At 48.9% G+C, this 12,465-nt stretch overlaps 1 protein-coding gene across 1 annotated transcript; it reads left to right on the top strand.

Moving 5' to 3' along the window:
- Positions 1-11,657: 11,657 nt before the first annotated feature.
- On the top strand, positions 11,658-12,360 carry LOC125522654 (cysteine proteinase inhibitor). Its single transcript, XM_048687703.1, has 2 exons — positions 11,658-11,952; positions 12,058-12,360. Exons 1-2 carry the CDS (start codon positions 11,809-11,811, stop codon positions 12,235-12,237), a joined length of 324 nt encoding a protein of 107 aa, XP_048543660.1. The 5' UTR covers positions 11,658-11,808; the 3' UTR covers positions 12,238-12,360.
- The last annotated feature ends 105 nt before the right edge of the window (positions 12,361-12,465 follow it).

Raw genomic sequence — 12,465 nt, 5'->3', positions numbered from 1 at the left:
GCTTTCTTAAGTATTTCAAATGCTTCTACACAATCATCATCAAAGACAAAATGAACATCTTTTTGTAAGAGATCAGTCAGAGGCCTAGAAATTTTCGAGAAGTCTTTAATGAACCTCCTATAAAAACTGGCATGACCAAGGAAACTTCTTATACCTTTGATGTCCTTAGGACACGGCATCTTTTCAATAGCATCAACTTTAGCTTTATCAACTTCAATACCTCTTTCTGAAATTTTATGTCCCAAGACAATACCTTCATTAACCATAAAGTGGCACTTCTCCCAATTCAACACAAGATTAGTTTCTTCACATCTCTGCAAAACTCGATCAAGGTTGCTTAAGCAATCATCAAAGGAAGTTCCATATACAGAAAAATCATCCATGAATACCTCAACAATCTTTTCACAAAAGTCAGAGAATATAGTAGTAATACATCTTTGAAAGGTAGCAGGTGCATTGCATAAACCAGAAGGCATACGTCTATAAGCAAAGGTACCGAAAGGGAAAGTAAAAGTGGTCTTTTCTAGATCCTCTTTTGACATAGGTATTTGAGAGAAACCAGAATAACCATCAAGAAAGCAAAAATGTGTATGTTTGGATAGTCTTTCTAGCATTTGATCAATAAAAGGTAAAGGGTAGTGATCCTTTTTAGTAGCTTTATTTAATTTGCGGAAATCAATTACCATTCTATAACATTTAACAATTCTTTGTGGGATCAGTTCATCTTTATCATTAGGAACAACAGTAATACCTCTCTTCTTAGGGACACAATGGACAGGACTTACCCACTGACTATCAGCAACGGGATAAATTATACATGTCTCCAGAAGCTTTAGTATTTCTTTTCTTACCACTTCTTTCATCTTAGGATTTAACCATCATTGGTGATCAACAACCGGTTTCGCATCTTTCTCCAATTTTATTTTGTGCTGGCATAGAGTGGGACTAATGCCCTTAAGATCATCAAGAGTATATCCAATAGCAGCATGGTGCTTCTTCAGAGTTCTCAATAATTTCTTTTCTTCATGCTCTAAAAGGTTAGCACTAATAATAATAGGATATATCTCTTTCTCATCAAGATAAGCATATTTAAGAGTATCAGGTAAAGGTTTAAGCTCAAACATGCGGTCACCCTTGGGTGGAGGGGGATCCCCTAAAATCTCAACAGGCAAGTTGTGTTTCAAAATAGGTCCATGTTTAAAGAATACTTCATCTATTTCCCTTCTTTCATTCATAAACATATCATTTCCATGGTCAAGCAAATATTGTTCTAAAGGATCATTAGGAGGCACGACAATAGAAGCAAGACCAATAATTTCATCTTTACTAGGCAATTCTTTATCATGGGGTTGTCTATGAAATTTAACGAAATTAAAATCATGAGACATATCCCCCAAACCAATAGTAACAACATCCTTTTTGCAATCTATCCTAGCATTAACAGTATTCAAGAAAGGTCTACCAAATATAATGGGACAAAAGTTATCTTGTGGGGAATCAAGAACAAGATAATCAGCATGATATTTGACTTTCCCACACAAGACTTCAACATCTCTAACAATCCCAACTGGTGAAATAGTGTCTCTATTGGCAAGCTTAATTGTAACATCAATTTCCTCTATCTCGGCAGGTGCAATATCATGCATAATTTCTTTGTATAAGGAATGAGGTATTGCACTTGCACTAGCACCCGTATCACATAAGCCATGATAGCAATGATCTCCTATTCTAACAGAAATAACAGGCATGCCTACAACAGGTCTATGTTTATTTTTAGTATCAGGTCCAGCAATTCTAGCAGCTTCATTACAAAAGTAAATAACACGCCCATCAATATTATCAGCCAAGAGATCTCTAACTATAGCTATATTAGATTCAACTTTAATTTGCTCAGTGGGTGTAGGTGTTCTAGTGTGACTCTTACGAACCACAGTTGAAGTTGTAGCATGATCCTTTATTCTAACAGGGAAAGGTGGTTTCTCAATATAAGCAGTAGGAACAATAGGATCAACATTATAAGTGATAGTCTTTTCTTCAACTTTAATAGGTTCAACTAATTTTACTTCAATTGGAGGATTATATTTAAACCCCTTCTCCTTAGGGAGATCAACATGAGTAGCAAAGGATTCACAAAAAGAAGCTACTATCTCAGAGTCAAGTCCATATTTAGTGCTAAATTCACGGAAAGCATCGGTATCCATAAAATATTTAACACAATAAAACTTAGGTGTTATCTGACTCCTTACCTTCGTCGAGATCCCAATCTTCAGAGTTGGGTTTAATTCTTTCCAATAAATCCCATTTGAATTCAATAGTCTTCATCATAAAAGAGCCAGTACAAGAAGTATCGAGCATGGAGCGATTATCGAGAGAAAGCCGAGCATAAAATTTTGAGTAATAATTTCTCTTGAGAGCTCATGATTGGGGCATGAATACAACATTGACTTAAGCCTCCCCCAAGTTTGAGAGATGCTTTCTCCTTCGCGAGGCCAAAAATTATATATATAATTACGATCACGATGAACCAGATGCATAGGATAAAACTTCTGATGAAATTCCAATTTCAATCGGTTGTAGTTCCATGATCCCATATCATCACATAGCCTAAACCATGGCAATGCCTTTCCCTTCAAAGATAAAGAGAAGACTGTCTTCTTAATAACACCCTCGGGCATACCTGCAAGCTAAAATAATCCACAAACTTCATCCACATAGATTAGGTGCAAATCGGGATGCAATGTTCCATCTCCTGTAAAAGGATTAGATAGCAGTTTCTCTATCATACCCGAAGCAATTTTAAAGTAAACATTTTTAGTAGGTTCAGTAGGTTGAGGAGCAACTCTTTGCTCTACTGGTTGGGGTGAAGATACCCCAAACAAGCCCCTCAAAGGATTATGTTCCATAGTAACAAGTGACAATAAATTTCAGCACACTATATAAATTTTTCCTTACCAAATTCCACTCACCAAAGGCGCTTCACTCCCCGGCAATGGCGCCAGAAAAGAGTCTTCATGACCCACAAGTATAGGGGATCTATCGTAGTCCTTTCGATAAGTAAGAGTGTCGAACCCAACGAGGAGTAGAAGGAAATGATAAGCAATTTTCAGTAAGGTATTCCCTGCAAGCACTAAAATTATCGATAACAGATAGTTTTGTGATAAGGTAATTTGTAACGGGTAACAAGTAATGAAAGTAAATAAGGTGCAGCAAGATGGCCCAATCCTTTTTGTAGCAACGGACAAGCCTGGACAAACTCTTATATAAAGGAAAGCGCTCCCGAGGACACATGGGAATTATCGTCAAGCTAGTTTTCATCATGTTCATATGATTCACGTTCGGTACTTTGATAATTTGATATGTGGGTGGACCGGTTCTTGGGTACTACCCTTCCTTGGACAAGCATCCCACTTATGATTAACCCCTCTTACAAGCATCCGCAACTACAAAAGAAGTATTAAGGTAAACCTAACCATAGCATGAAACATATGGATCCAAATCAGCCCCTTACGAAGCAACTCATAAACTAGGGTTTAAGCTTCTATCACTCTATCAACCCATCATCTACTTATTACTTCCCAATGCCTTCCCCTAGGCCCAAACAATGGTGAAGTGTCATGTAGTCGACGTTCACATGACACCACTAGAGGAGAGACAACATACATCTCAACAAAATATCAAACGAATACTAAATTCACATGACTACTTATAGCAAGACTTCTCCCATGTCCTCAGGAACAAACGTAACTACTCACAAATCATATTCATGTTCATAATAAGATAGGTATTAATATGCATAAAGGATCTGAACATATGATCTTCCACCGAATAAACCAACTAGCATCAACTACAAGGAGTAATCAACACTACTAACAACCCACAGGTACCAATCTGAGGTTTTGAGACAAAGATTGGATACAAAAGATGAACTAGGGTTTGAGAGGAGATGGTGCTGGTGAAGATGTTGATGGATATTGACCCCCTCCTGATGAGAGGATCGATGGTGATGATGATGGTGATGATTTCCCCCTCCCGGAGGGTAGTTTCCCGGGCAGAACAGCTTTGTCGGAGCCCTAGATTGGTTCTCCCAAGGTTCCGCCTCGTGGCGGCTGATGACCCACAAGTATAGGGGATCACAACAGTTTTTGAGGGTAGAGTATTCAACCCAAATTTATTGATTCGACACAAGGGGAGCCAAAGAATATTCTCAAGTATTAGCAGCTAAGTTGTCAATTCAACCACACCTGGAAACTTAATATCTGCAGCAAAGTATTTAGTAGCAAAGTAATATGATAGTAGTGGTAGCGATAGCAAAAGGTAACGGTAACAAAAGTAGTGTTTTTGGTATTTTGTAATGATGATAGCAATAGCAACGGAAAAGTAAATAAGCGAAGAACAGTATATGGAAAGCTCGTAGGCAATGGATCGGTGATAGAGAATTATGCCGGATGTGGTTCATCATGTAACAGTCATAACCTAGGGTGACACAGAACCAGCTCCAATTCATCAATGTAATGTAGGCATGTAATCCGAATATAGTCATACATGCTTATGGAAAAGAACTTGCATGACATCTTTTGTCCTACCCTCCCATGGCAGTGGGGTCCTAGCGGAAACTAAGGGATATTAAGGCCTCCTTTTAATAGAGTACCGGACCAAAGCATTAACACATAGTGAATACATGAACTCCTCAAACTATGGTCATCACCGGTAAGTATCCCGATTATTGTCACTTCGGGGTTAACGGATCATAACACACAATAGGTGACTATAGACTTGCAAGATAGGATCAAGAACTCTCATATATTGATGAAAACATAATAGGTTCAGATCTGAAATCATGGCACTCAGGCCCTAGTGACAAGCATTAAGCATAGAAAAGTCATAGCAACATCAATCTCAGAACATAGTGGATACTAGGGATCAAACCCTAACAAAACTAACTCGATTACATGATAAATCTCATCCAACCCATCACCGTCCAGCAAGCCTATGATGGAATTACTCATGCACGGCAGTGAGCATCATGAAATTGGTGATGGAGGATGGTTGATGATCACGATGGCAACGGATTCCCCTCTCCGGAGCCCCGAACGGACTCCAGATCAGCCCTCCCGAGAGGTTTTAGGGCTTGGCGGCGGCTCCGTATCGTAAACCGTGATGAATCCTTCTCTCTTATTTTTTTCTCCCGAAAGCAAATATATAGAGTTGGAGTTGAGGTCGGAGGAGCTCCAGGGGGCCCACGAGGTAGGGGGCGCGCCCTAGGGGGGCAGGCGCGCCCCCCACCCTCGTGGACAGGTGGTGGGCCCCTGGTCTTCATCTTTTGCAAGGATTTTTTATTATTTCTGAATAGATGTTCCGTGAAGTTTCAGGTCATTCCGAGAACTTTTGTTTCTGCACATAAATAACACCATAGCAATTCTGGTGAAAACAGCGTCAGTCCAGGTTACTTCCATTCAAATCATGCAAGTTAGAGTCCAAAACGAGGGCAAAAGTGTTTGGAAAAGTAGATACGACGGAGGTGTATCAGCAGCGGAGTTTCGTCCTGTGAGCTAGCTTATGATTTTTTTTTTCCAGGGCAAAAGACCTCATATAGCAGAAGATGGGCACCGGAGGCCTGCCAGGGGGGCCACGAGGCAGGGGGCGCGCCAAGGGGGGTAGGGCGCACCCCCCACCCTCGTGGATGGTGGGTGACCCCCCCTCTGGTACTTCCTTCGCCCAATATTTTTTATATATTCTGAAACGTGCTCCCGCGAAGTTTCAGGACTTTTGGAGTTGTGCAGAATAGATCTCTAATATTTGCTCCTTTTCCAGCCCAGAATTCCAGCTGCCGGCATTCCCCCTCTTCATGGAAACCTTGTAAAATAAGAGAGAAGAGGCATAAGTATTGTGACATAATGTGTAATAACATCCCAAAATGCAATAAATATCGATATAAAAGCATGGTGCAAAATGGACGTATCAGTTCCTTATCAGCTGGAGCCGCCAGGACAGGCGGCATGGTCAACATCTTTTTCAACTGGAGAAAAGCTTCGACCGCCTTGTCATTCCACTCGAAGTGAGTGGTTTTCTTCATGAGGTGGTACAGGGGAAGAGCCTTCTCACCCAGGCGACTGATGAAACGACTGATGGATGCCAAGCAGCCGGTGAATTTCTGGACATCTCTCAGTCGGGTGGGTCTCTCCATCCTCTCAATGGCCTTGATCTTCACGGGGTTGCACTCAATGCCGCGCTCTGAGACCAGGAAGCCAAGGAGCTGGCCAGCCGGTACTCCAAGGACGCATTTCTCTGGGTTGAGCTTGATCTGAAACCGGCGCAGATTTTTAAAAGTTTCCTTGAGATCTTCCAAGAGGATGCCGCGCTTCTCCGTCTTCACCACAATATCATCCACATAGACATGGGCGTTTCTGCCAAGTTGCTTGAGGAGGCACTTCTGCATGCAACGCTGGAACGTGGCACCGGCATTTCTCAAGCCGAATGTCATGGTCAGGTAGCAGAAAGCTCCGAATGGTGTGATGAAGGCGGTCTTCAGGCGGTCTGTCGGGTTCAACTTGATCTCATGATATCCTGAGTAGGGATCCAAGAAGCTCAACAGCTCGCATCCGGCTATGGAGTCTATCACTTGATCAATCCGAGGCAAAGCAAATGGATCTTTTGGGGAAGCTTTATTAAGACTGGTGTAATCAATGCACATGCACCACTTGTTGTTCTTCTTCAATACAAGGACTGGGTTGGCAAGCCACTCTGGAAAAAATACTTCCATGATGCAGCCGGCTGCTAGAAGCTGGGCTATCCCTTCACCAACAATTCTTCTATTTTCCTCCGACAGTCGGCGGAGGGGCTGCTTAACTGGCTTGGCATCTGCTCTGACATGTAGCTTGTGCTCGGCGAAATCCGTCGGAACACCCGGCATGTCCTTGGGAGACCATGCAAAGATGTCCCGATTCTCACGGAGGAAATCGAGCTCGCTTTCCTATTTACTATCAAGGTTGGCACCTATGACAGCAAATCTCTCCGGGTGCTCAGGGTCCAAAGGGATCTTCTTTGTTTCTTTGGCCGGCTAGAAGGACCCCTGGGTCTTTGACTCTTTGGGCTCTGGTGACATGTCCGGCTGCTTGCCGGCCATGGCCACCACCTGATCCAGGAGCTTCTTCTCAGCAGCAATCACAAGGGACTCGGCCAGCCGGCTGCTGGCCGCAGCACAATCGGCCGACTTCTCATAATTCCCAAATATCGTGATAATGCCCTTGGTTCCTGGCATCTTCATCTTGAGGTAAGCATAGTGTGGCACCGCCATGAACTTGGCTAGAGCCGGCCGGCCCAGGAGTACATGATAAGGTCTCTCGAGGTCCACCACCTCAAATCAAATCGCTTCAAGGCAGAAGTGATCCTTGTCTCCGAAGATGACATCTATCTTGACCTTGCCGATTGGTGAGCAGGACAGGCTAGGCACAATACCATGGAAAACAGTCCGACTGGGCTGGAGCTGCCTCTTTTACTGCATAACTTTTCCATGGTATCGCGGTACAGGATGTTGATGCTGCTGCCGCCATCTATCAGAATTTGGGAGAAACGAGCAGCTCGCCTCTCTGTTGCAAGGGTGGCATCCAGCACCAGAGCATAAGAACCCAGAGAGGACATCACCTCCGGGTGGTCTGCCCAGCTCCAGCTGATGGGCTTCTCAGACCAATGCATGAATTCTGGAGCACTTGAAGCAACAGCGTTCACCTCTCGGTGCTGCTGACGTCGGCTGCGCCGATCGTCCTCCACGCTGGTGAAGACGCCATAGGCTCCATGCTCTTCGGGGTAATCATCTTGAATGGCGCCGACTGCTGGTCGGGTCGCCGGCTGCTGAGGAGGAGGAGGCGTCTGGCCGGTAGGTGGAGGGGGCAGCAGTCCTTCGCCCTTGGAGATTCGGGTGAGCCAATGGCACTTCCAGGTGGTGTGGTTTGACGGCTTCGCGCCGCTGTGGAATTGCAGGGAGCATCAAGGGTTTGCTCGTAGGAGAAGGCGGGTAACCAAGTAGGCTTGCCGCCCTTCTGGCGCTTGGGGAGTGGTTGACCTTCAGGTTGCTGGTCTTCGACTGTTACCACTTGTCGGCTGGTGGAAGCCAACTACGGGGCTTTGCGCTTGTTGTCATTCGGTTGCTGACGCCGACTGTTGTCAGCAGCCGGCATCCTGGGAGCCAGAGGGAGCACCTTCCCAGAAGCGTCCACTCGGAGCTCCACTTCATGGAGGAATCGACAGTGGCGTATTTGTCAGCTATGATTAACAGCTCTTCGAGTGTAGCAGGCTCGTCGCAGAGGAGTCGGTGCTTGAGGAGGGTGCCCTCTCGACACCCGGCAGTGAAGTACTCAATTGCTTGGACCTCGTGCACCCCTTCGCGGGAGTTGCGCAATTCAGCCCACCACGTCAGGTAATCGCGGATGGACTCATCTGGGCCTTGAACGCACAACGAGAGCTGGCGGGGCTTGGGAGGCCGCTTGTAGGTGCTGGTGAAGTTGCGGATGAACACTTCGGTGAAATCTACCTAGTTGTTGACGCTGTAGGGCTTGAGGCTGTTAAGCCATGTCCGGGCCGTGCCCTGGAGCATGAGCAGGACATACTTCACGGCAACGCGCTTGCTGCCGTTTGCTATGCTGACGGCTGTGGAGTAGTTCACCAGCCAATCCTTCAGCTTTACAGAGCCGTAGTACTTGGGTGTGTCTCTTGGGAGTGAGAAACCTTTGGGAAAGGGCTCATCGCGAATGCGGGGGTCGAAACAAGGCAGACCCATTGCATCTTCTTCTTCTAGCGCCAAGGATCGAGCAAGGCGGTCGATCCAGTGGCAGGCGTCATTCTCTCCGACTCCTTCTCGGCGGCCCAGCCGGTCACCGGGAGTCGGGTGATCAACAGGCGGCGGGGAAACGCGCCTCTCCCTTCGAGGAGGTGGAGGTGGCGGATGGTCGCCCTGTCGTTCTACTGCTCATGGACAGCCGTCTTGGTCGCGCTCGATGGTGATGCGAGTCCGGCTGCGGCTGGCAGCCTGCTCCTTGTCTTGTCTGTCGCGGGCGCCATCTGTCGGCGTCCGGGAGGTCGCGCCATGATCCTGGCGAAGGGACGGGTTCTCAACCCGCTGGTTAGGCTCTTCCACGCGACAGCCTGCTTCTTGCTGCACGGCAGCAGCATCAATAAGCTGCTGAACGCGCTCCGTCATGTAGCGACACTCGTCGCCCTCCAGACGGTCCAGCTCATCAGCTACCGCCTGGGCGGCTCGTATGTTCTCCATGGGCGTGGCGTAGACAGGACGCTTTGCCCCAAACATGCTGATGACGGCACCGCCTCACTGCCAGACCGTGCCCATGCGGCTGGGTCCACCAGCAATCGGTGTGCCGCCTATAGCGCAGTCGATCTCGCGCTGGAAGGCTTCGGAAAGGCGTCTCATGGTAGCCAGTTTCTTGGCGTTCTCAACGAGTGAGACGCGGCAGGCTTCCAGCATCTCGGCGTTGGCATCTGCATCAATGGGCATAGACAGGTCTCGCATTGCCGCCTGCAGCGGGTCCTGGGCCGCTCCGCCAGAAGCGTCGTCGTGGCTGGTGACAAGCACCTCCGTGATGGTGCTGCCGCCACTCTCCGCGTGCGGGAGTGGATCGTCGATGACCACCACGTTGGTGGGGAAGGAGTCGAAGGAAGCCGTGTCGGTGTCGACAAGCATCGAATCGGTGGAGCCGACCGACTCCAGGTCAGTGGTGGGCTCGCTGGCGATGTGAAGCTTGCCGAGAGGTCAACGAAGCAGCTCTCGGAGTTGGCTGCTCCCGCGTCGGGTGCGGGCTCAATGGAGAGGCGAAGCTCGCCAACAAGATCGATGAGGCTAGCCGCCGCGCAGGCAACTTTTGCGCGTTGCAACGCGTCGGCGCAAACGTGAGCCGGGCTGGCTGCGCTCGCGAGGGAGGAACAGGGTTCCCATCCAGAACAGATCTCCGGACGACAATGAACCTAGCCCCACAGTGGGCGCCAAATGTCGGGGGTGTCGTGCGACATACGCCAACAGATGGCTTATCATGGAGGGGGCTAATAATACGTCGCCGGTGCCAGGAAACGGGATCAAGCGCAAACATGCCCGCTGGCGAATCTTACCCAGGTTCGGGGCTCTCCTAAGAGATAACACCCCTACTCCTGCTCTGCGGAGTCTCCGCATGATCACTCAAGCAACAATGGTGGCTACAAGCTTGCTCCTTGAGCTGTTTCTCTAGAGGGGGAAGAAGAACAATGCTAACCCTAGCTTCCTCCCTCTATATGCGTGTGTGGGTGCGTTAAGGTCTCAGTTAAGCTGAACCCTTTGCATGGGTGCCCTGGGGGGTTTATATAGGCCTACCCCCAGGGATACAATGGTAATACAGTCGGGTGTGGACCCAACTGTCAGTGTCTATAGGTGTCGGCTTCTCCGCCGACCACTGGGGCCCGCCGGTTGTCTCGTACTTCACCGACAGGCCGCACGGCCTCGCCAGCTGCTCATTACTATGGCAATGCTGCTGATGATGCACGCTTTGTCGGGGACGGCGTGGCTACAATGTCACCGCCTGGCGGGCGATCACTATAGCCACTCCACGTCTCTTCTGGTTAATGGCAAACTCTGAGGGTAGAAGACGGCCGCCTGCCGGGAGTCGGCCTCCCCTCATGCCGATTGGTCCGAGCTCGCCGCCCTCTGGCTTCTCACTGTAAGGTAAGGCCCGCCGTCTGAGGCAGTACCGACAGCTCGTAGTGGGAGCATGGCCTTCTCTGCCATGGTGATGTCATGGGCTACGTGGCAACAGTGTCGCGCCGAGCGAGGGATGTCCGCCCAGTACGCCGCACTGTGGCCACGCTCTGCCCTGGATTCGGAGGTGACAGGCATCGCTGTAGCCACACCCTGTCTCGTTGTTATAATGTGGCACAAACTTTGAGGGTGATTGGGGCCGCCTACTAGGAGCATGCCTCTTTGGAGGCCGCCTACTAGGAGCCGGCCCACCTCAGGGCCGTCTTCTGAGCCTTGCCGTCTTTTGGCAGCCGACCGCAAAGAAGGCGATGTTTTGGTCTTTGATTCTTGAGGGGCGCAGCCAGCCCCGATGTATTGAAACACCATCGGAGACTCATGAGGCTACCCGTGATCACTGACAGGACAGACCTCTCTCACTGAAATGGAGGCATTAGAGAATTTCCCCACTACCCTCTTTGCCCTTTCGCGCGCGACTATTTCGGTGGTACCAAATCACAAGTGATTACATTTTCTTAGTAAAGTAATTGGAGTACTTACTTTGGTGGCAGAGGAGACATAAATTCAGATTAATGACCTAAAAAATGCAGGAGTAGCAAACCGAATAAAGCAGTTCTTTTGGGAATCGTGTATATTGTTTTTCAGGGATAGATATACGACCGTTTCACCAGGTCTGCTGCTCTTTACTTCGCCAGCACTTGCCTTCGGAGCTAAGCATTGCAACGCATCCATCGCCATCGCCGTCGCCATCGCACAGCCAGCGCTGCTGCGTACCGTCGCCTATAGCTGTCCGTCGTACCATCGTCCGTCGCGTCGGCGCACAGCCCCACCGCTGCCGCGTAGAGCGTCCGGCCCGTCCGTCGCCTATAGCTGTCGCGCTCGAGCCCCCGCAGATCACACGTCGCGCACAAAAACGGAATCCCTCTATCCCCACGTCGCTATAAAGTCCCGTCCCCCACTTCCCTCGATCAACATCGTCTCGGCTCACGGAACAGATCTGTTCTCTCAGACTCTCAGCAGCGGCCATCCGTCGTACACTCCTCTCTCGTCTCAGCGCACCCTCCGGACGCACGGCGGCGATGGCCGAGGCGGCGCAGGGCGGGGGGCTGCGCGGCCGCGGCGTGCTGCTGGGCGGCGTCCAGGACGCGCCGGCGGGGCGGGAGAACGACCTCGCAACCATCGAGCTCGCCCGCTTCGCCGTCGCCGAGCACAACACCAAGGCCGTAAGATCATCCCCACCCGACCCGATCCCAAGCCAATTGGCGTCCGATACGATTAACTGTAACTGATTAACCTGCTGGATCGGTGGTGAATTTTGCTGGGCGCAGAACGCGCTGCTGGAGTTCGAGAGGCTGGTGAAGGTGAGGCAGCAGGTGGTGGCCGGGTGCATGCACTACTTCACCATCGAGGTCAAGGAGGGCGGCGCCAAGAAGCTCTACGAGGCCAAGGTGTGGGAGAAGGCCTGGGAGAACTTCAAGCAGCTCCAGGACTTCAAGCCGGCCGCCTGAAAAGATGTAAATAAATATGTTATGTGAGCTCAACTGCTGAAGCTTGTGGCTGGGGCCTATCCAACATGTCAGCCTCACTGGATACTGGTGTAATATGATGAAATAAACCTGCTTCCTGCCTGATGTGTATGATTCCCACAAGTATTTTGCTTGTTTGTACTTCACCTCCCACATATCTCCAAAGCTTGATGTCTTGCATCACAAATAACACAAGATTGTCCGTTTCAA

This window comes from Triticum urartu, chromosome 1 (genome assembly GCF_003073215.2).
Source record: "Triticum urartu cultivar G1812 chromosome 1, Tu2.1, whole genome shotgun sequence".
NCBI classification, from domain to species: domain Eukaryota; kingdom Viridiplantae; phylum Streptophyta; class Magnoliopsida; order Poales; family Poaceae; genus Triticum; species Triticum urartu.
The sequence above is the reverse complement of the archived record's forward strand: the minus strand, read 5'-3'. Positions and strand labels throughout refer to the sequence as shown.